The sequence below is a fragment of the Sceloporus occidentalis genome, unplaced genomic scaffold (assembly GCF_023333645.1).
Source record: "Sceloporus occidentalis isolate IW3139 unplaced genomic scaffold, rSceOcc1.0.p SCAF_18, whole genome shotgun sequence".
Classification (NCBI taxonomy): Eukaryota; Metazoa; Chordata; class Lepidosauria; order Squamata; family Phrynosomatidae; genus Sceloporus; species Sceloporus occidentalis.
This window is the reverse complement of record NW_028316998.1, coordinates 5,617,915-5,643,112: the sequence shown is the minus strand read 5'-3', so window position 1 is coordinate 5,643,112 and position 25,198 is coordinate 5,617,915. Positions and strand designations below refer to the sequence as shown.

General features: G+C 36.9%; 1 protein-coding gene across 2 annotated transcripts in view; it reads right to left on the bottom strand.

Annotated features, from left to right (window-relative positions):
- The window catches only part of LOC149302555 (cadherin-12-like), an 81,985-nt gene that overhangs the window by 16,538 nt on the left and 40,249 nt on the right, over nt 1–25,198 (bottom strand). The window contains exons 3-6 of one of the 2 annotated variants that reach the window (XM_089482343.1): nt 6,514–6,633; nt 5,992–6,159; nt 1,761–1,948; nt 235–488 (exon numbers count right to left, since the gene is read on the bottom strand). In XM_089482343.1, the coding sequence (XP_089338469.1) occupies nt 235–488; nt 1,761–1,948; nt 5,992–6,159; nt 6,514–6,633 (730 nt within the window). The remainder of the gene's footprint in view (nt 1–234; nt 489–1,760; nt 1,949–5,991; nt 6,160–6,513; nt 6,634–25,198) is intronic. The other variant, XM_089482344.1, reaches the window with a different exon arrangement.

Sequence of the window (25,198 nt, the reverse complement as noted above, 5' to 3'; positions counted from 1 at the left end):
TTTTTTTATTTTATTTTTTTTTAAGAATAAAATACTCACACAATACTTTATTATTCATTCTTTTTCACTGGGGCTGTCAGGAACATTACACTGTCTCCTTAAGTTCTAAAACTGAGAATTGTTACAGCCCTTCTCAAGGTAATTGTGTTTCTGGGGAGTTTGGACAATCCAAACAGCTGCACAATGAATACAATATTAAACGCCTGTTGCAGCATTTTGTGATGTGTTACAGACCTTACAGAGCTGGATCCGATATCAAGGTCTTGTGCTGTAACAGCTCCAATGATTGTCCCAATGGGGGTGTCCTCATAGACTTCCATTGTGTAGAAAGGTTTGCTGAACACGGGAGGCTCATCCACATCCAAGACATTAATTTTCACAGTAGCAGTGTCTTTAAAAGGTCCCACAGAGTTAAAATGATGATCCAGATGTGCATTGGAAGCTTCAACTTTAAATGTGTATGCTTTTTTTGTTTCAAAATCCAGTGGCTAAAGATATAAAAAGATTCTGATTTTACCTGCACACACATACATAGACATTGGTATATTTGCTCATATTAATAACCACCACTTGAAAAAGATTAAGATCTTCAAAGATCTTGCAGTAATGTCCAATAATGGCAATGTTTTTGTTTTATGGTGTTATTTCAAATATGTTTAGTATTTCTGAGTATCTTTCCATGTGTAGGTTGTGCTGTCAGATAAAAATTATTACAGCACAAATGTTTTTCACCAGAGCTCAAAAAATACAACTATCTGGACATTTTTTTGTCCAGCACTGCCATCTAGTGGCTTTATATGAAAATTTCACTACAAGCTTTACTCTTAAATAGCTTGCAAAGAAAGTAAATAGAAATGTGAGATCTCACAGTACCGTCTGTATTATTCCATTGCATGATATAGTTAATAGAGAGTTAGTATTTGTGTCTAAAAAAATATTTATTTTGTTAAATTGCAATACCACATGTATCCTCACGTTCTGCTAACTGAAAAAATATGAAATAAAAGAAGAAAAAAAAAAAACTGTCCGGGACTGGCTATCTGGCAAACTGGGCTCCACCGGCTGATCAGGTGCTGCAGAGTGGCACCTGCAGCACAGATGCATATACCCAGCCACATGCTATGTCAGTATAAAAACAAAGACTTAAAGAGCCATTGCCATTCCAGTCCTGGTATAACATACTAAGTATTGCGGTCCACTAAAAATAATAATTAATTCAATTCATAATACTAATGCACAACGAAGTCAACTGAAAGTGAGCTGTCATTTACTTTGCAAGCAATACCAAATTTTGATCATTCCACCCTAAACTAAATATCTCTCTTGTTCCGCTTCTTAACAATTATTGATTCCCTTTGACATAGACTTTTTTACTCACAAAACATTTGCGCACAGTCCAATCAACAATCTGTTCCCTAACCTCTGTCAGTCTACAATTTGTATGCTCCTGTACTACTTGTTACTGTTCTAAAATCAGTGAAAATAACAATGTTTCTGTAAAAACGGCAAGTATATTTTTCTGACCGGTAATGAACATATATATAGCATTTGCTTACAATATAATTGAAAAATCATATAGCATAATATTACATATTATAATATCCACATGCATAATGCATTTTAATAAGATCAATATATTTACAGCATTTGGAGATATTAAATTATTTAAAGACCATTAGTGGTTAAGTTACTTAAAACCACTAATGGCCAATATCTTTTCATAATATATGAAAATTGTATACTTGTGTGGTTAAAGTTACCCTTTTAAGAAATAATATTCCTTCTTGTGTGTCGTTATCCGTTTTGATGTCAAAAAGGTTTCCACCATCTCCAGGAACAATATTATATTCAATTTCTGCGTTTCGCCCAAAGTCAGGATCAACAGCTCGTATCCTACCAATCGGTAACCCAACCGGAGAACTCTCTGGTACTTTTAAATGAAATATACCTGATGAGTGAAGACGATATAGTTTAGCATCTGTGGCAACATTCCATAGTCATTTTATTTAACATTTGCAGCAAAAGCTATTGGCAATACACCATATAAGCAGACTTTGGTCTCAGGAAAGACATTTTGGCTCACATATCCTACCCTTATTAAATTCTATTATTATGAATGCACACATAATAGTTTAAAAACATTAATATAGTAATTTCAACTATAGACCCATTCTAATGATTCCATACAATTGATATTACATGTTCAAAAACTGCTTTTAATTGCCTTTAAAGAAAACATACTGATCCACCAAAACAGGCTATGGTGATAAAATTCAATCCTTTTGGAAAATATGTTTAACTTTGATATCACAAAGAGAAGTCAAATTATTGGTTTATGGATAGACATTAAAGAATGTAGACATTATACCCCTTAAGAACAGAGCTGTTTTGTTTTTTTGTACCCTTCATGACAATGGAACATTTCTGCAGTGTTCAGGTTTAGCTGTAATTTCTGTCTCTCTCATTTACTGAACACACACAAGTTACATACAGTATTGTTTGTTTATAGGACAAAATCTTTAAATACTAGTATTTTAATCATAGTATCTACTATAAAAAAAAAATAGAAAAAAAAGCTTCTTACTTTTGTTTTAATTTTTTTTTACTCATCTACAAATGCCTTAGTGTTTATTTGCTTTTTTTTGCAAGTTACAGGGCAATACGTCCCAGTAGCATATTGCTATTGCAAAACGAATTTTTCAAAACCGGTCATTCAGCCCCCATGTGCCGTTTGGGACAGCTTTGAAGCCGGTCAGTTCACTTTACCCACATCAAACCATTTTTTTTTAAATGAGATCACCCCAGGGCATTTCAAATGGTGGTATTGTAACTCTTTTCACGCCAGGATTTTTGGGAAGATACAGCACCAATTTTATTTTTTTACATTTTTTGGACATAATTTCTTTGAACTGGATGATTTCGCTTATGATGTTATGGTGACAGCACTGGGATATTTTTTTTTTTAAACTGTATTAAATTACATTTTCAATATATTTTTTAATTTTATTTAACTGATCACTGAGCTCCATTGACTTGCACTGGCTCAACGTTATCAGGAGGGTCTGGAGAGCACCACCATCTTGCATAAACACCAGCTTTCTACACTCATGTAATTGCTTGATTGCTTTCTATACTCGTGTAACCCCATAATGCCAGTTGTCATCAAGGGATTAATAGCCCTCAGAGTAACATGCAATACTAAGCTTTAAAAGAAAAGGAGGTCACATATGAACATACTGTGGCATTCAACCTTTACCCAAAATAATGTTCTAATTCTTACCAACACTGCATGTTTTAAAGCTTCTTCTGCATGGGTGCACATAAGTCAAAATGTGATTAATTTAGTATAGGAAATCTATGTCCAATTTTAAAAATATTAAAAACTTTCAAAGTAGATGAAGAGGAAAGAGGATTTTGTTAACTCTACATATCTATTCAACGAGCAATCTATCTTGACGGGCACACACATCTGAAAAAACATAATTTTCATGGTCAACTAGAATTGATACATTGATTTGAAAGTATTGAAAGAGACAATAGTTATTCAAAGTCACATGATCTGTTTTTGTTTGGATTGATGATTTTCAGCAAGTGGTAATAAAATGTCCTCATTATCTGTATTCTCAGCTCCCAAAGCATAACTAAATGCCTACTTCAATTTTCCCCTTAAGTAAAAAATATGAGCAACCTAAAAGTTGGGATTGCTGGATACCAAATAAAAAGGCATGCAGCCATGAATCGGTAGACCATACTCAGAGTGCTGAAGTGGCGCATAAAAAATGCCTGTCCTCTGTAACATTACTCACTACAGAGTTAAAAATGCCTCTGGAACCAACATGGGCGCAAGAGCTGTGTGTCGGGAGCTTCATGAAATGGGTTTCCATGGCCGAGCAGCTGCACACATGCCAAACATCAATATGCACAATGCCAAGTGTCAGCTGGAGTGGTGTAAAATACACTGCCACTGGATTCTGTAGCAGTGGAAACATGTTCTCTGGAGTTCCCAGCGTGACATAAGGACATAAGGATCCACTTTTGGGGAATGCTGATTCCGAACTATGCCTTCTCATCCAACATCGTTGTCTGACCAAACATATTGGCACAAATTCCCACAGACACACTCAAAAATCTGTTGGAAAGTCTTCTCAGAATAGTAGAGGCTGTTAAACCCTCAAAAGCGGAGGGGCTACATATTTATTATCCATTGTTTTAGAATGGGAAGTCCAACAAGCTCATATAGGTGTGTTCGTCAAATGTCCATATATTTTTGGTTATATAGTGCATGTACCTTGTAATGACATCATCGGTGAATACCCTCTAGTTACTAGACATATCCCTGGAGTTTACAAAGACTACAACAGGATCTGAACTCTGGTATGAAAAAATAAGGAACTTAGAAAAAAAGTGAACAGTTTACAAAAAACATCACCTTCCAGTATAACATAACAAAATTTACTATATACCAACCCAAATATATTAAGACATTAGAAAGAAAAAAAAAATGGTTTGTGTGTAACTGAGAATTTTGTCCTTGAGAAACCTACAAACTTGTAGGCTATTACTGTAGTTCAATAGTGTTGATGAACATAAACCGTTTTTGCTTCAGCCAAGACACCTATTCTGTGGAAGTCAATATTAAGCTAATTTGTGAAAATGTTTTCTTTTCCAATGTTCATACTTTTCATATATTAGTTCTAATAAATGTTATGGTTTCACAGAAAAATAATTAAAAACAATTACTATATACTTTGTATGGGTATACTTAATAAGAAACAGTGAAGTTATGGTATATATACTGTGTATATTATTTATAGATGTAAAACAAATACCGGTAAATCAACATTCCAAGAATTCTCACATATTTATTTTGGCCTAAAAGTATTAAAATTAAGAAGGCAGATAAAATACAGGAGTCAGAAATAAACACTGAGCAAACATTATAAATTTAGTGTTAGAATGAGTAGTCCAGTATAAATTGCCTTCATTTTTCATCCCCTGATTTATATCACAGTGTATTGATCTATATGTGATACATATCCATAATCCACTTGAAGAGGCAGGACAGTAAGCTTATGGAGTCCCTATTAATTCAACTTGAGTATATTGCAAACTCATATTTCATAAGCTGACCTTCAGCCTTCATGTTTGGTTCTATTTAATTTCTTGGTTGAGTTATATGGAAATGTAGACTAATTTGTCTTTCCACGGAAGAAAGCAAAATACATGCAATAAAAACAAAACACTTGTGAAATAAAAAAAAATGCTATTACACTCCAGCCATATTTACTTTAACACATATGATAGCTGCTTGGTCCCTTTAAATTTACGGGTGTCCAATTTGCAAACGCATGGGGGATTATGCAGAATCCCCCCATAGTCACCTCCAGTCAGCTCCAGCCATGGATTTGCATATGCGGCATGTGTGACAAGTATTCCTATTGATGTTGGACCAAGGAAAAATAGGGCAACTGCTGCACCAAGGCTAGAACTTTTTAAGTTTTTCATTTGGTTTGTTAGAATGTATATTAAAGTAGGGGGGTGTCAGGGGCATTAAGCTGTCTGTTTACTTGCTATTGTTGTCTTGTTCCTTATGAGTGTACAATTTGCAAATGTATATATTTTAGTATGTGCTAGTTTGTGTACCATGAAACGCACTTACCACACTGCTGCATGTAGACTTGTAGATGTGTTATCTGGCCTAACTGGAGTGGTAAGAGCTAGTAATTACGGATGCCTACCCATATTCACTGACATGGATTGCATATTAAGGAAGCCAGATGGACAGATGTCACACTATGCACCTTGTCACATTTCTGCAGTCCAACAAAATTAATAAAAAACACTTTTTTTAATATTTAACTTGCATAGTAAGCCATTTCCTTTCTGTTGTTTGCGCTTAATGGTATATTTCAATAGAACCCACTTCATATATTTAAACTAAGGCTAGATATGGCAACATATATGTGGAATTTTAAGAAACGCATAACTTACTCTTAGGAAATCTGGGTGGATTATCATTGACGTCTGTAAGCGTGATATTGATAGTAGTAGTTCCCGCTAGTCCACCCAGTTGTCCTCCCATGTCCTTAGCCTGGATAAGGACTTGATATTGTTCCTTCACTTCCCTGTCCATGTTTGGTAAAGCTGTTCTGATGACACCTACAGAAAAAAAGGAATAGCATATTGGCACATTTTAAAAGATTTATAAGATTTTATACTGGTAATTTACATAGGAAAATAACTGAGGAACTGAGTGAATACAATTATGAAGGTGTTAAATAGGTAACCATAAGCAAAACTAAATGGGTTATCAATGTTAAAACTACTTAACTTACAATAGCATTATTAAGATTTGCTGTTAATGTGACCAAATACCTGTGAATTTAGAAAAACGTGTAAAAAAAAATAAAAATAAATCACATGGCGATTAACCAATAATGTTATTACAAATTAAAATTTCACAGACTATGGTTTATTTATTTAGGTGCACATTAAAAATTGGAATCATAATACCTGTCTTAGGATCAATAGAAAAATAAGGCTGCCCCTGAAGAATACTGTAAACCACCCTGGCGCTGTTTCCATATGTAGGATCATCTGCATCAGTAGCTTTGACCTGAAGCACATAGGCACCTAAGAACAATAAAATAATATTAATCACACTTGTTTATTTATACACTTGTCTGTAAAGACTGCAAACTGAGACGTGTTACCTTAATGAGCTGATCCATACGTCTTTACTGAGAATATATTAACATTTAATGAAAACAACATGTTAAGGTGCTGCTCATGGTTCAATTCAATGTATTAATTGTTCTGGTTTTTAAATGCACCACAAAACATCAATAACATTTAAAAGAGGTTCATTCAAACACATCGATAAAACTTGACAGAAAACGTAGGCTGAGACTAAACTAAATTAACACTTAACATCTACCGCAAAACATACCATGATTTGGAAGGTATACCATTTAGGGTCTACTGAAGGAAAGAAAAGTACAGTTAAGTGTGGTGTGTCTTCTTACCTTACATTAATAATATTTGTGATGAAAATGTTAGATATTTGTTTTGTCTAATCATCTAAATGTCTATGTGACCAAAGTTAAGACGAAATCACAGCTTCTATGTATTCTAGATTGTATTTCATGGACAAAGTACCATACGTACAGCACTAAGTAATGACAGATAATCGTAACAGGACAATGGAACTTGGGTGCTGTATGCTCTAGACATGAGAAAGAGGAGAAAGAGACCTCATTCTTGTAAACATGAGTTTTTATACCTCTTTACGAGTATAATGTTGAAGGTATATGGGCAATATATGAATATTCCTAATTCTATTGGATCATTCATGTAACGGGCTAGCATTCCAGAAAGACCTAACAGAAACAAATGTTCCTAGCACTCATGTTTCACTCATGTGAATATATGGGAAAAGAGAAAATATGGTTTTCTTACAGAAGAAAAGACTACCCTATAAGAATTCACTCACTGTTGTTGTACTACATGACACTGCTGAGGGACACAGTGATCCTTGGGGGTGGGGGGGTCGGGTTCTAATCCCCAAAACCAATGCATCCCAAATTGGAAAATACAATGCTACATTTCTTCCAGTAAGAAATTAAAAAGCTTAATTCCTGACAAACAAAACATGCTCAGTGTAGAGCAGAGTTTTTAAAAATGGAGCCAACAGCTTATGACAAATATGATCATAGTGGCCACCAGGTTGCCTGCAGAATAAATTAAAGAAAGCTTTGTGAGCAATGGCATGGCTGTCAACATTCTGAAGCAAGGATATGGAAGACAGATTGCATCTCTCCAACAATATCCTGTAGACGGGCACTGAGTGGTAGTAGCACTCAGTGCTCCTATTGAATGAGTGCACCTTGAGACTAATAAGCTGATCATGTGAGTGTGTGGTATGTGTGGCTGAGATTGCTTTGTGTGGTTGAGAAGCATGATGTGTATGTTTGAGTTGAAGCTACTAACTTTACCTAACATAAACTTTATAAAAAAAACAATGCTCATCAAAACACAGGAAAACATTTTGCCATCAAGGTCTTTTTCCCCCCACCTTTGATTAATTAGGTCCTTGTCTTCTGAGCAAGAAGACATATAACTCATACTATGCTTTATCAGATGCATAGCATACAGCGCTTTGTTTGGGATGTGGTTGTTTTCTACGGTTTGATTTTATTTAGAATAATGAAAGTAGTTGTATAAGTCAGTGTGCCATATCATTAGTTTTCAAGTTCAGCAAAGGGAGGCCTTGCTCAGAATCCATTGCCTTAAAAATGTCAATGGCAATTTCATCTTTTGTTTAGTACGCTGTGTATGTGTTTATGCATCTATAACATAAGATTTTGACATTGCCCTTGTGTGCTTTAACTTAAAAAATGAACTACGAAAAAATAACAGTAATGTAGGCTGACAGAGTACTGCTAGCATGTGCATGAATAACAAGAATGAAATATTTCATAGAAGGGTAGTACTTAAAATTGAGCCTCACAACACAAACATGAGTCAAAATATATGATTAACCAACAAAAATATATATTATATTTTCATTGACTGCTCTAAAATTTAAATGGTTTGGGTTTTATGCTTGTAAACTGCAATCCATCTCCATAAATAGTGAAAGTGTTTCTAGTAGATTTTGATTATTATTAATGAAAAGATGTGTAATATTTTCTCCTAGTACCATAATGTGCAAGTAAAGTACATATTTACTGTTAGATTGATGTTAACAACATTTTTTCCTTATAAGGGACATTCTACGATAGCAAAGTATCCAAAAATCTACATTTTCTGTATGACGACATCCCTTTTGTGAGGACTAAAACTGGCTGTGACTCCCAGGGGAAGAAAGCCTCAAGATTCTGAATTGGGGCTCATGGCTTTTGCATACAGTAGAAATATACTTAACACAGTATACATCCCAAGAGAAAAGTTAACCACACTTGTTGTTTAAAAAAAGCCAAGAGAATAGAAGTAGAGATCCACCATGGGGTAGATGGGGAAAGAGGTGATAATGCCACTTTGTACTGAGTTGACTGGACCTAATTCAGTGCATTTTCAGAAAAGTACAAAACATCTAGAAAGATTGCAGGGAAGGCATATAATAATGTTTTGTCTTTTTACAAAAAGAAAATATCAAGAATCTCAAAATGTATAGCATGGAGGAAAATCAAAAGAGTGGGTATTCCAGAATGACTGACAGACACAAATATATATAAAAAAAAACTACAGGATGGATTTATATTGTAAAAGAGGGAGAACTCTAGGTTAATTCAGTAAAGGAATTTACACATTCATGACATAAGAATGTCTACAAAGAAGCTAGAATGTAAGGCCAAGGGCAAAACATACAGAATCATGGACTATTCTGGCAATCTAGGAAAACTAGATGGGCTAAATATTTCTTATGCACAGAGAAAGTGAAGGCATTTTTGTGTGTCTGTCTTTTTGTGTATTGTGCATCTCTATATTTATATTTTTTAATTTCTCCCTCAATATTTTTCTCTCTCTGTGTGTATGAAAAATAAACAGAAAAGCAGTAAGAAATGTTGACTATTTGTAGATATTTTAGAATGCTAATTTCTTGTTTAACTCTAGGTGGCACCAGTCCTCTTTACACACTGCATATAACATTTATCTTAAATTTATTTTAAATGGTAATGTTTTGACAATTATCTATTAGACACCTTTAATATATAGAAATGTTTATCATCTAGTTTATCATGATAAGTAAAAATGTATTATGTAAGCAAAATTATCTGTTTTTCAATATTTAAAATCGTAAGTTAACACAATGCATTTTTTTTGTTTAATGTCCCTATTATTTCACCATATATGCCAAACTGACTAGAAGAAACTACGACTAAATCATTTTCTTAACAGCCACCATCCAGATTAGCAGGTTTTTCTTCACCTCACAGAGCCCTAGTGTTTAAAGGTAAACCCATCTACACAGAGAAAATATTTATCTTTAAGCAACTGCTTTCTAGAGAATGGTGTGTGTGGCTACATATTAGATAAAGGTATTGTGAGAACTCAGTGCCCAGTGAAACACACCAGCAGCTACAAAGAGCAGTGTGCAATTCTGTACAACACAAAAATTATCTATGTGGGCATACTGTATCAAAGTGTGAAAAATAGATAATAACCTGATTGCAGGGGCGTTGCTAGGGGAGGCTACTAGGACTGAAGCCCAGAATCTCAACTTCATAGCCCCAGAGACTCTGGGGCTAAAGTATGCTTTATCCAGGACTATGGGAACTGGCCCCAAACTAATACCGCCAGCACCAGAGGCATACATAGAGCACTCAGCTGCCGGGGCCGGTCCAAACTCGTCTAATCTGGCCCAGGTCTGACCAGCCCTTTGTGAACAATTTTAGACTGGCCTAGGGAGGCAGAAGCAGCTCGTGGTCACATAACGTGAGGTCACATGACCCTGCTGCAGCAGCTAAGAAAAATGTACAGCTAAGCTATGGGGTGTGTGATGTAAGGAGGGAAAGTGTGCCAAATGGGTGGGCCAAATATAATAAAATAAGATGAGAAATAGGGAGAAAACCAAGAGATAATGAGACAAAGGGGAGATATGAGAATAAGTAGGATAGATAGTGAGAAGGGGGCGTGATAATGAGAAGTGGGAAAGACAGGGAGAAGAGAAAGTGAAATCTGAGGAGGGATAAAGAGAAATTGAAGATATGCGGTAAATAAAAAAGAGGAGACAAAGAAAAAGAGGAATCAAAGAAAAGGGGGAAAGATATAAGAGGAAAGAAAGGTAGGAAGAAGAAAGGAGAGAGACCAAAGTGTTAAGGAGGAAAAGAGAAAGGGGAGAAAAGGGAGAGATAAAGAGAAAGTGGAGAGAAAGAGAATGAGAGATAAAGAGAAAGATGGAAAGATAAAGAGAACAAAGAGCTAAAAACCAAAAGGGAGGCAATAGAATGGAGAAATAAAGTGAAAAAAGAGAAGAGATCCAGAGCAAAGGGAGTGCTGAGATGAAGAGAACTGGAAGAGATAATGAGAAAGGGGGAGCATCAAGAGGAGACCACTGTAGGTCACTGTCAAGGCATGGACTCCACTAGACATCTGGCACCAAGACATTAGCAGGAGATCCTTTAAGTCCTGTAAGTTGCAAGATGGGGCCTCCATGGATCAGACTTGCTTGTTCAGCACAGATGAGATCTGGGGAATTTGGAGGTCATGTTGTTGTCTTCCTGAAATCATTCCTGAACCATTTTTGCTTTGTGACAGGGCGGATCCTGCTCAAAGAGGCCAATTCCATCAGGGAATACCGTGTCCATAAAAGGTTGTACAATGTCTGCAACATGCATAGGTATTTGGTACATGTTAAAGTAACATCCACATGAATGGCAGGACCCCAGGTTTCCCAGCAGAACACTGCCCAAAGCATCACACTGCTTCTGCCTGCTTGCCTTCTTCCCATAGTGCATCCTGATGCCATTACTCCATGGTCCAGTTCTTATGCTCAAGTGCCCATTGTGGCGGTTTCAGCAGTGAACAGGGGTCAGCATGGGCACCCTGACTAATCTAATTTTTTTCCCCTGTTTGCACATATTTGAGGTTGTTGGCTCCTCATTAGTCTGGTTGCAGCTTGCTGTCCAGGGGTTAAATGGGAGGAGGTTTAATTGCACCTCCCCCAACACATTAATTTGGTTTTGGTAGCAGTATAAACTGCTTTGTGTGCCCACTATGTAGGAGGTGAGAGTAGGTTCTCACCCTATTGAGAGTGTGCCTTGACGTGGCGGGTGAGCTTAATTATGCTTTGGCCAATTCATATAACCAAAACCTCTCATTTATATTATGTTTATATATTTGTTGCCAACTTTATTAGGGTGAGAAGCGCAGACAGTATTTTGTTTTTTGTATACATTGTACAGCCAACACACTGTATTTGCAGCATGCTCACACTGTTTGGTAGGCCTCATATTATACATTTGTATTATTTGAGCCTGAGACTAGCTTAGCGCACCGACATTTTTTCTTTTCCCTGTTTGCACATATTTGAGGTTGTTGGCTCCTCATTAGTCTGGTTGCAGCTTGCTGTCCAGGGGTTAAATGGGAGGAGGTTTAATTGCACCTCCCCCAACACATTAATTTGGTTTTGGTAGCAGTATAAACTGCTTTGTGTGCCCACTATGTAGGAGGTGAGAGTAGGTTCTCACCCTATTGAGAGTGTGCCTTGACGTGGCGGGTGAGCTTAATTATGCTTTGGTCAATTCATATAACCAAAACCTCTCATTTATATTATGTTTATATATTTGTTGCCAACTTTATTAGGGTGAGAAGCGCAGACAGTATTTTGTTTTTTGTATACCGTTATATCATCACCAGATATCTACAAAGCAGAGATCTTTGTCGCAAAAGTTTGTTTTAGTGACTTCTTTCATGTACACAGATCTTTGATTTAAAAAAAAATCATGTAAATTATAGGAAAAATCACATTATAGGAAAATCAACAAAATGCAAAATCGGTCCTGAACATTTTCATTTATAAAATACTAGCAGGATCAAAGGGGTCTTGTTGAAGCCTATATTTCTGTATGCTATCAATCCAAACAACCACCACTACCCGAGGACCCGCAGAGGGTATAAGATTATAAACACTACTTGATATAGAGGCAAATCTATCAGAAGGAATTGAAGAGCAGTTTTTCCATAGATGGCAAATGAAAAAACAAGATAAAAACAGTAATGCATTAATAAATCTCATATATTTACATCAATTGTATTCAGTTTTCAGATTGCAGGACTGCTATTCTAAAACATATGATGTATTTAAATCTAAAAATTGAATCTGGCCCACTACCTTTTTTTCCAGTTTTATGTTACTTTCCCCATTTAGGGCTCCTGGTTTATTCACGCAGTCTACCTATGGGTAGACATGATAATGGGAGATAACATGGCATAAAAAGTGTGAAATGCTATACAACTTGTAACAAATTCTCTCTTTTCATACCTTCATAAATTGAAGGCTGAGATTTATAAACTCAGCAACTCCAGTCTGATACAAAATCAGCGGGTGCTATTTCCTCGGAGACTTCCTAGAAATGGCAGATGGACTACAGTTGATTCTGGACAGTAGTAGATAAGAAGTATGTCCCACAGTCTATCACATTTCTGCTATAAAATTAATTTGCTGCCCTTTCAGAATATTGTCCTGAGACATGTCCTTACAGTGCTATAGAGGTTTCTGACACCTCGTACCCAGCTACATAAGGAGATAAGACTGCATCTACTGATGAAAATATAAGAAGTGTAAACCCCTTTGAGAAAAGTTTGTTGTGGGGACTCTATACTGAGAGGTGGTATTCTGGAGGGAGGCCATGATGGTAACATAGTAACATAGTTCATAAGGTTGAAAAAAGACCAAAGTCCATCAAGTTCAACCTATATACATATTTTGTCCCTACTGTGTTGATCCAGAGGAAGGCAAAAAACCCTTATGAAGCAGATGCCAATTGCCCCATACCAGGGGGAAAATTCCTTCCCGACTCCAAATATGGCAATCAGAATAAATCCCTGGATCAACGTTCTGTCCCTATTAATCTAATATCCATAACTTGTAATATTATTGCTTTCAAGAAACACGTCCAGGCTCCTTTTGAACTCTTTTATTGAGTTTACCATCACCACTTCCTCTGGCAGAGAGTTCCATAATCTCACCGCTCTTACTGTAAAGAACCCCCGTCTGTGCTGATGTAGAAACCTTCTTTCCTCCAGCCGTAGAGGATGTCCCCTTGTTATAGATACAGTCCTGGGTATAAATAGGTCCTGGGAGTGATCTCTGTACTGTCCCCTTATATATTTATACATAGTTATTAAGTCCCCCCTAAGCCGTCTTTTTTCCAAACTAAATAACCCCAATTCTGATAATCTTTCTGGGTACTGTAGTCCTCCCATTCCCCTTATTACTCTGGTTGCCCGTCTTTGAACCCTCTCCAGCTCCACTATATCTTTCTTGTACACTGGTGCCCAGTACTGTACACAGTATTCCATGTGTGGTCTGACTAGTGACTTGTACAGGGGTAGAATTATTTCCTTGTCGTGGGCATCTATGCCCCTTTTGATGCACCCCATGATTTTATTTGCCTTAGCAGCAGCTGCCTGACACTGGTCGCTACAGGTAAATTTACTGTTAACTAAAACTCCTAAGTCCTTTTCCATGTCAGTCGTCCCCAGTGTTTTCCCATTTAATACATATTCCCAGCCTGGATTTTTCTTCCCCATGTGCATAACCTTACATTTATCTGTGTTGAACCTCATCTGCCACATCCCAGCCCAAGCCTCCAACCTATGCAGATCCATTTGTAATCGTGCGCTGTCCTCTATTGTGTTAACCACGTTACAGAGCTTAGTATCGTCTGCAAAGATTGATACTTTACTATGCAATCCCTCTACAAGGTCATTAATAAATATATTAAAAAGAATAGGACCCAAAACTGACCCCTGTGGTACCCCACTAGCAACAGTCACCCACTCAGAGTATGTACCATTAATAACCACCCTCTGTTTCCTATCACTGAGCCAGTTACTTACCCACATACACACATTCTCCCCCAGCCCAAGCATTCTCATTTTATGTACGAGCCTTTTATGTGGCACCGTATCAAATGCTTTGGAAAAATCAAGATATATGACATCCAGCGATTCACCCCGATCCAGTCTTGAGCTCACCTCCTCATAAAAGCTGATCAGGTTAGTTTGACAGGACCGATCCCTTGTAAACCCATGCTGATATGGAGTCATACACTTATTTTCATTGAGATACTCCAAAATAGCATCTCTTAGGAAACCCTCAAACAGTTTACACACAACAGAAGTTAAACTAACAGGCCTATAATTCCCCGGGTCACTTTTTGTCCCCTTTTTGAATATTGGCACAACATTTGCTATGCGCCAGTCCTGGGGAACAGACCCTGTCACTATAGAGTCCTTGAATATTAGAAATAGGGGTCTGTCTATTACATTACTTAACTCCCTTAGAACGCGGGGGTGAATGCCATCTGGACCTGGTGATTTGTCTATTTTGATTTTTTTTAGGCGGCACTGCACTTCTTCCTGGGTTAGACAGGCGACATGTACTGGGGCATTTATCTCATCCTGCTGTATATTACCTGGCATTTCATTTTCCTCTGTGAATACAGCAGAGAAGAATATATTTAATAGATTAGCTTTTTCCTGATCCCCGTCTATAACTTCTCCCTCATTACTTTTTAAGGGGCCAACGCTTTCATTGTTAACCTTTTTACTATTTATATAGTTAAAGAACATTTTGGGGTTTGTTTTACTCTCTTTGGCAATGAGTCTTTCTGTCTCCAATTTTGCTGCTTTTATCTGATTTTTACATATTTTATTTTTTTCCCGATAGCTTTTTAGTGCTTCCTCACTGTAGAAACCATGACTGGTGTATTTCAGAGATAGAATAAGCATTTTATTTTTTTATTTTTTTAAAAAAAGCAAGACAGGAAGGAGAGTTTGATAAAGGGACTAATTTGTCATGTAATTAGGTCAGTGTGGTAACAGACATATTCAGTAAACTAGGTAAGGATCCGTAGCACAGGTTTTACCTGTGTATGGGAGACAGTATGTAAGATTCTGCCATTTTAATTTATGGCTAAAGAAATGTTAACATTTTGAAGTTCAGAGGAGGGCTACTAAAATGGTAAATGGTTTGCACGTTAAACATTACTATGAAAGACTAAGGGATCTCAATATAAACATTTCAATTTAAAGGATAATTTACCAAGGTACAGGATGGAAGTTTATTACAAAGGAGGAGAATGTAAGAACACGAGGTCATCATCTACAACTAGAGAGTGAGAGGCTTAGATGTGATGTAAGGACATTTTACTTACCTGAAAGGGTGATAGATAAGTGCCTCCAAGCAAAAGTGATAGCGGTTAATAAAGTGAGGGAGTTTAAACATGCTTGGAATAGGCACAAAGCTATCCTGAATCTTTATATTACCAAAAAGGGAATAACTAGATTGGCCAAATGGTTCTTTTTGCCATCAAATTCTGTCTTTGTTTACTATTGTTTATAATCAAGTATATATATATATATATATACACACACACACACCGTATTGGCTCGGATATAGGCCGCACCCGAATATAGGCCGCACCCTAAAAGTTTGGTGCTTTTTTAAAGAAAAAGTTTTTTTAATAGATATGCTGCCACTGTCCCCCCCCGAGATATGCTGCCACTGTCCTCCCCCCCGAGATATGCTGCCACTGTCCCCCCCCCGAGATATGCTGCCACTGTTGCCCCCCCCCCCCCGAGATATGCTGCCACTGTCCTCCCCTCAGCAGATGTGCCGGCACCGGAAGTTGTATACGCGTATTGCGCAGATGTCCCCTGCCGGGCCCGCAAGACGCCCGGGAGTCTGCTCTGGTAAGTCTTGGGGGCAGAGGTAAAACGCATCGTGTGGACGTTCACCGGCTGCGGCGATGCGCGTAAACGACCTCCGTTGCCGGCACGTCTGCAGGATGTGCTTTAACACTCTCCCTTGCCGGGACTCCCCTCATGGGAATTCCCGGCAAGGGAGATTGTTAAAGCACATTGTGCAGACGTGAGCACATCTGCTGAGGGGAGGACAGTGGCAGCATATCTCGGGGGGGGGGCAACAATGGCAGCATATCTCGGACAATCTCCCGCGCCGGCACTCCCCTCGTGGAAAGTGCTGGCAGGGGAGGCTGTCTGAGCATATCAGAGAATAGGATACGGGTCCCCTGCACTGCTGCGTGGGATCTGTATCCTCACCCTGCTGCCTGCCCGGCGCCCGGAACTGCATGTCCCGGGCGTCGGGCGCTAGACCCCGAATATAGGCTGTACCCCCACTTTAAAGACTTAAAGTGGGGGGGGAAAGTGCGGCCTATATTCGGGCCAATACGGTATATATATATATATATATATATACATATACATATATATATATATATATACACACACACAAAATATAGAATGGAAGAAAATGAAAAAGCTTATTTCTTTGCTTAGCCTGGATACAAGTATTTTGCTAAATATATATATATATATATATATATATATATATATATATATATATATATATATTATAAATCAAATTCCAATGAGGACAAGAATCTAGATAAAAAAGTGGCTTCACATATTTAGTTTGTATCATTAGACAACATAGTGTGTGTGATAATGAATACCGTTTCTATAGAGAAACACAGATGAAGTGCGGGCCACTATTCATTTTAACATAATACAAAAGAGGTTTGGCGTAACTCGTTTTTCTATTAATGACCAAAAATGAATGGTTGTCAGTTGAAGCAGCATACAAATTGTAGTATGCCTTTCTAGAACACACTACCACTAATGAATCATTTCAAGGGCAACCTTCTGTTGAACCATCTTGCTGTTAAGAAAGCATACCCAACACAACAGAATTAACAACATTTGGTGGTTTTATTTTCACGATAAAACGCTACAAAATTCAAGGTGAGATTTGTTTTCTGTAGGAATCCCTGTATGTGTTTTGAATAAAATATAAACTTTGATTTTCGGTGCTTACACTCTTCCAGTTCTGCTCTGTCAACTGAAAAAAAGCATGTGTTTCTAAATATGAAATTCTGCTGAATCTGTAACTGCTTTTGGCGAGACGCTGAAGAAATATAATAATAAATGCATTTGTGTATATATTCAAAAGCTTTCTATTATGAACTGTCAGTTTGTTCGTCTTTGGCAATAGTTGCTGTGCAGAATGTTAAGTTCCTCGTTTGCAACAGCATAAAGTCAGAGATCAATAGGTTTACAAAATCTATACTAAAATGTAAAGTGGAGATTAAAATGAGAACATTTTATTTAACCCCCCTTTTTCTATTTCATGTGTAAGAATAAAAAAAATGGAATAATGTCAAAATTATATACTGTATTTAATACTGTACATTTAGATTTTCTTTTATTTGTTGTTTAGGTTAACAGTAAGTAAGCAATGCATTACATTTCTGTGCTATTCACTGTACATTTTTCAGTACATAATATACAGATAGCAGACATGGTTTGGAACCTAATTATAATTCTGAAATAAAACTTTTAAAAAGAGACAAAATCAGAAATGCAGCCTTGCAGCATATACAACTATGAATGATCCCGATGGTACCCTGGAAGTTCATAATGCTGCTATGCACTATTGTAGTAAAATGGGTCATATGACCTGTTAACAACATGGAATATTGCTGTCAGCCCCTTTAACAACATAGTACGCTATTATCTTCTGCTATTGACTGGTGTATAAGTAGGGGGAAAGGGGACATAAGGGCAAGAGAAGAGACAATAGGAAATGAGGGGAGGTGTAATGGACACCAGAAGAAGGAGAATGGCAGCTCAAATATGTTAATATGTCTCTTGATATATTGTTTACATTTGTCTACTAAATGTATACCTCAGACTGATTATTTTGCGTGTGATAGCAATACTAAGAGACACAATATACATAGAATGTAAATGTAAAATTGACATCACTTTCCTAATTTGGCATCATTCTCGCCCTTTCCTGTTGTATGTTCTGGAGAAGTGTTTCCTTGTTTTACAGCTGGCCTAAGTAGTGTGCTGAGGTGTTCTTTACAGCTGTAGGCCTAAGCAGTCAGGAAACCAAGAATTGAAGTACACATATGTACTAAATGCGCATCCCAAAGAAATCCCCCTGCTTGGATCAGCAGATGATCCAGTAGGGATTGTCATTGAGACATGATAAAAATGTGTTTTTAATGTTTTCAATGGTTATGCAAGAACGAACATCAAAAAAAAACATCCAGAGTTAGGCAATGAGGTAGAATTCCCCTTCTTGTAAAAAATTAATAATGAATAATGACCATGGCTGTTTGTGCTAAAGGATTTTAAATATTTAAACTGTAATTCATATTTGATGTTTGGTTTCTAATACATTGTGCACACATCATTATAGTGGCATTTAAAAAAAAAAAAAATCTTATTGGCATAGATATCTGGAGGAGGATTTAGTGGGAGCAAAACATTTTTTTTTTTGTTTTGGTCTATGGCAAATATGTTAATATGTATTTGGACTTAATACTGGTGGACATCTATTATGATTTCTCTATGAGATCCCATATGCACATCAGGGTCAGGCACACATGATCACATTTAGGACAAGCTTTTACCATAAAAATGTTTTTTGTAGAACATCGAAATGCTGATTTGCCCTGTTTTCAGCTCTCATTTGAGGAAAAATGATTCATCACAATTCGTGATCTTCAGGCACTTGTTATATTCTTTAAATTGAAATCCTGACACACTTGATGGGCCTTATGGTAACCTCTGCAAACTCTACTTGCATATGCCAGTTTCCTTAAGAATGAAGAATTCATTGACGTCTTGTTATAAATAGCACTATAACCATAGTTTAATGGGGAAATTCAGCAGTCTTCTTCTAAGCTGTTTGAACTTCTGGCAATATAAGTCTGCACTGAATAATGTAACTCAAATATGTCAAGCAACTGAAAAGGACACCATTGTATAGAAGTTGTTACACTTAATGGCATTTCAGTCGCATCGGGGGGGGGGAATTATGAGCCCTTTCTGAACATAAGTAATAATGGCTTCATAAAAGCTATTTACACATGAGCAACTGATGCCATGCACAACACTGTGTGCTTTATACCAAAGGAAATCCGTGTGCTTCAAATTCAAGCCCATTAAGAACAGAAAAATATGCCATTGTGGGATCTGATTAACATATACTGTATAGTTGTAGTAATGTCAGTAATGTAGTAATTTAGTAGTTAAAGCAGTAGAGCTTAGCCTAGGTCAACTTGGAACAGGGGCCACATACTAAAGGGACAGTAGTCCCCCTTAAAAAAAAAAAAAAAATTACCTTGTAGGCAATCAGCCCCCGCTCCCAGTGCACCATTGCTCAATTGGCCAGTTACAAGCGGGATGTCTGATCTCCCCAACCATCCCCTTTACGCTATATAAGACTGCAGAGTCTCCATAGGACGCAGTAACAGCCTTCATGACATCAGCGAAGATGACAGCCATGGAGGGGGCAGCAGTACCACTTACAAAACGGTACCACTTAGAACTTGATAAGTAGCTTCAAAATGTTTCTATCCATTTTGAGCAGTCATAGCTTATCATTTGACACATTTTCATAGGACCTTGTAGACCAAGCTTATAGAAGTGAGGGCTTGAGGGCAGAAGGTAGCATCCTTCAACCTCTCAGAAAACATCAATTGCATTGTAATGTATGGCATAATTTATCTGGTAGTGTTTGGTAGTGTGTAACCTTTCTATATGCTATACTGCCTTTACCATAAACAAGTTGGATTGCAAGTGACTTTTGTAGTATTGTTGGTTTTCTCCTTCTGCAGCAGCAGCAAACTGTTAATGTACATCAGAGTCACAACTCCTGACTCTGCTGATGCAGGTGTTATGGCTCACAGAGCAGGAATTCCCAGCTTGGACTGAATTAGATCTTTCTCAATACTGTACTTCTAGAAGCAGAAGCATCACTCTAAGAAACAAATAAATTCCGCAAGTGGCTTGTTTTAAAATTTACAACATAACTATCTGCATGACAATGTCTTAAGACAGACAAAATTCTACTGCTGAATGGGAAGCAGGAAATAGTCTTCAATGTAAATCTTACAAATAAAACATATTGACCCCACCGCATAAAGCAGGAGAAGCATCTCATACATTGCATTTCCAGCTGGGATTGCAGCTGCTTTTGCTTTACCATCTGGGGGTGTCTAATTAGAAACCACCTAGTGTCGATTCTCACACAAGCTATTAGCAAACATGTTCAACATCAGACGCGGCACTAACTCCCTAAAGACGTACAGATACAGAGCTATAAAATAACAAAATTCACTGAACAACGGGACTATTATATTACATTTAATGCTTTTTTCGTAAACAAATATTCTCAATATTCTCTGGAAGGAAATAAATATCATCGGTGGCTGTTGTGAAATTTTAGTACGATTATTTTTGTATCTTGCAGTATAATTTGATACGAAGTAAAATGTTGCAACACAAATGTATGCGCACATGCTACTTTATCCAAACGTATGCTGTTTGAGGTCCTCACCCTGCTGGCATTCTGGTAGCATTCTGCATCTGCTCCCCATAGGGGAGTTTGGGGGGGCAGATATTATATATACAACTGGTTTTCCTGGCGACATTTGATGTGGCATCCCATTATTTTGGCTACAAAATTGTGCGGCCCCGCTATATAGATTTTATGCAATTAAAAGCAACTTAATGTTCTGTAATTGAAACACAGAGAGTATAGCAGTATTTTTTGCTGTGCTAGCACATCATGCAACATTATCTGTACATAAAATTTATCACGTACTATAAATTCCTGCCTTTTAATAGCATACATTTTCACTTGAGATAGCTAAGTCAATGTCACAGCTCGTCGATCGTATGTCAGCAACTCCTTTAACAAAACTTTTAGAAAAATGTCAAATGTAGGAATAATGTAGTAAGTTAATTCAGACACATGATTCTTGTTGCTGGTAGGGGAGATCCTGTGATCTCCCAGCAATGTCCCAGGGAGAGTAAAAAACAGTGAAACATTGCAGCTTTCACGTGGCCACCTCTCAACCCTAGTATCACAAGGCGACAGTTGGGTAAGGCAGGCAGCCATGCCTTCCCATATATCTTGTGTGTCCATTTACCACAGAGAAACCAGGGTGACAATATCAGCCATGTTTTTTAGAACACATATACCTGTAACATGTTAAGCCCTACCATAAAATATGCAGGCCATACGAACTTGAATGAATCAATTACTCAGGAATATCTCTGGGTAACGCTTTAGATATGATGGTAGGCATTATATGAAACATAGGTGTGTCTTTGACACAATGGCTCTCATGGCCACCCATAGTGAAACTCAAATTGATGTCCCAGTTAACATCCAACCAATGACATACACTACTATCAATTACAGAGAGCCATAAATGCCTATAGCAAATATCAAATAGCCTACAGTGGACTTCCTCTATCATTTCTCTACACCACTTTAACACATCTAAAACAGTAACCTGTACTGACATGTCTAGGTTAGGTTCAGCTATTTGAAAATATATATTCCGAATATAGTACTGCATAAAGAAAAAACAATAAAAGACAAATAGCCGTCAGGTGCTTTCTTCACAAAGCTGGGGGGAAACCAACTCCCTCGCCAAAAAACCTCCTCCATCAACATCCACCATGTATTTAACAGAAAGGAAGAGAAGACAAAGATTACCCAAAGCTAATTTTATTCTCTTGCAGTATATCTTTTTTATAATTGTACACAGTTAAGGGCGAGATCTGGTTAACCTACATTGGGTGGAGTTCAATTGCTCAGATGACCTTTCATTGTGGCCAACGCTGGCACAAAGGGTTCTACTATATCATACAGACTTTAACTCTTTATGCCCAGTAGACATTATAAAGGCATTGTTTCAAAGCTTTCTGGCCTCTAGCACTCAAAGTGTTCATATATTACAAGCTGTACTTCGAATCAATAGTCCAACAGTTTCAGATTAATTCATATCTTTTTTTTCAGTAACCTTAGCGTTACTTTTCACGAAAATGTCAAATACTGACTTCAAAATTAAGTTTGTTTTATGTGAACAGTTTGTTGACAACAGAAGTTTAGAGCATCTACACCACAGGCAGACATAAACCCACTAATACATTTTTACATTTCTACTTTATCGTTGCATACTGATGAGCCTGAACACAGATACAACACGATGAAAAAGTTAATAGGCTTGACATACTGGTGGCTTTGTTAGCGAGACTGGTGTTTTATTATGGATGAAACTTGTTTATACTGAACATCTACAAAGCAAACCTAACATGATTAAGAGCAAAGCTATTCTAATAAGAATACATTTCCTTAGATCCTTTGTGTGTGTAGACAGATTAATAATAAAATTCATTATTATACATTAGTGTTTGACCTTATCCTAGCTTATTATTATCACTGAAAAGAACAAACCTGGCTTTGGCATAAATGTCATCTATAAAATGAACTTCTTTTTCCTGAAAGATATATGCATTCATATGAAACATATAATTGATATATCAACAAAATAAAATTACTTGCTCATTGTTTATCTAGTGCCAAATTAATGTCAAAACACATCATGTCGCTACATTCACAGAGAATTTGGACTCAAATAAAAAATTAGTTTTCTCTAAAAGTGGGTTATTCCTTCAAATGTGACGCTAGTCAGTCTAATGTTGTGGTCCTTTAAAGACAAAAACATTATTCCATGGAGTCCATTGGCTTGATAAAAAATAATTAAATTCAACTCCCAGGGCATAAATAATAAATTAATTAAAAATAAAAACCGGTTACTGCACTTATACATTCAATGATTACATACCTAAACCACTGTGTGGCTTATAAGCTAAAAGGAAACCTTCTTATTGGCATTGGCACAAGTTGTTGCCACAGCTGAAAGCTCATTTCAGCCAAGTGTAATGAGCAGCCAATCAGTGGCAGGAGTTGTCATGCAACAGAGTAGGAGGGAATCTGTAACTGCAGGGCTACAGTTTCTACCTCAGGTAGGTGTTTTTTTCTTATTCTTCAGAAATGAAGAGTGAGGTCCCCCTCAGAAGGGATAGCATTATATAAATATGTTCGGGGCCAATACAAACCATTGTGTGGAAATCTGTTCATAAACAGGACTATGTATAGGACACATGGCCATGCGTTTAGACTGGAAGAAAGGAGATTTCATTTAAGGCAAAGGAAAGGGTTTTTTACAGTAAGGACAAAAAGGATGTGGAATTCTCTGCCTGCAGAGGTAGTTTTATCGGAGTCTGTACAGACGTTTAAACAGCAACTGGATGAATACTTGGAAAAACATAATATTCAGGGATATACTCTTTAATTATGGGGAAACAGCTTATTGATCCAAGGACCCCAGTTTGGGGTCAAGAAGGATTTTTTCCCTGGTTGGTGCAAAATTGGAAAGAGCGAAACTGGGGGTTTTCTGCCTTCTTTTGGATCAACAGCAACAAATGAACAGATATAGAAAAGGCTGAACTTGATGGACGCATGTCTTTTTGCAGCCTATATAACTATGTAATTTCTTGGATTCTTCAATACTGTCGTATTCTGTGTTTTTTCTTTCCTATTTCACTTCTGCAAAGTTTTTATTCCAGCTTCCAACTGTAGGTAATTATTTTTAGATGTGCCATGTGGATTCTGGACAATATTGCATTATGGTTAAAGTATATGTGTATAATGTATCCATCCAAGTAATGCTAATACTGTATGGTTTTGTTTTTTTTACTATTGTCCGCAAGCACTGATTCGGGATTAATGTTACCATCACAGTTTAGAAAGGTTATTGAATCAAGCCACGTATTTCTTAATAAAACATTTTTGAAGTTCAAACTACAGTTTGTTGATTTAACTACAGTTTGCTCATTGAATTCACTTGAATTAAAATTATATTTGACCTATTTTGCACTGTTTTCTGGAAAGATTGTTCACACATGTCCTGGATTTTTGGGGATGCAACAGTAGCAAGTCTATTAGCCTACACTGTTTGTCCAAGCCAATACTGCAGATGTAATGCCTAATGTGTTAATTTTTTTTTTTTTCTAACTGGCTAATGTAATGAAGTAACCTTTGGGTTATAAAATTTGCGGCATTATTTAAAAGATAATAGGGGCTATTTAAGTTAGACAAAGCCAAACTTACGTCTAATTACATTCTTTTTACTACTATGTGCAGTGCTTCTTATCATGGACCAGGTCTCACTCATCATTACAGTATAGCACCCAAGAAGCACGTATTCTAGTCAATTAAGGGATATTTTAACAATATTACTGTAACAATGTAAAATATGTATTTTGTTTTGTCTCTTACAGAAGCTTTCTTTTGTTTGTCACTATTTCTTGAATTGCTTAGAAAGATCTGCCTCAAATTTTACCTTACTTTACTTCATAATATAATTCAAAATTATGAACCCTGAAGCATAACTGAACGTAATATCAAACTGCAATTTCAACTTGAAGATTTTAATTTTAGAGCTATCGTCCCAAAAGAAATATTTTGGCTAGTTTAGGATCATTATAATCAGTCCGTTGTGGGCCAACAGATAACGTATTGGATACACTTATTAAATCATTATGCCATTCATAATTCTAAAATATTGTAACAGTA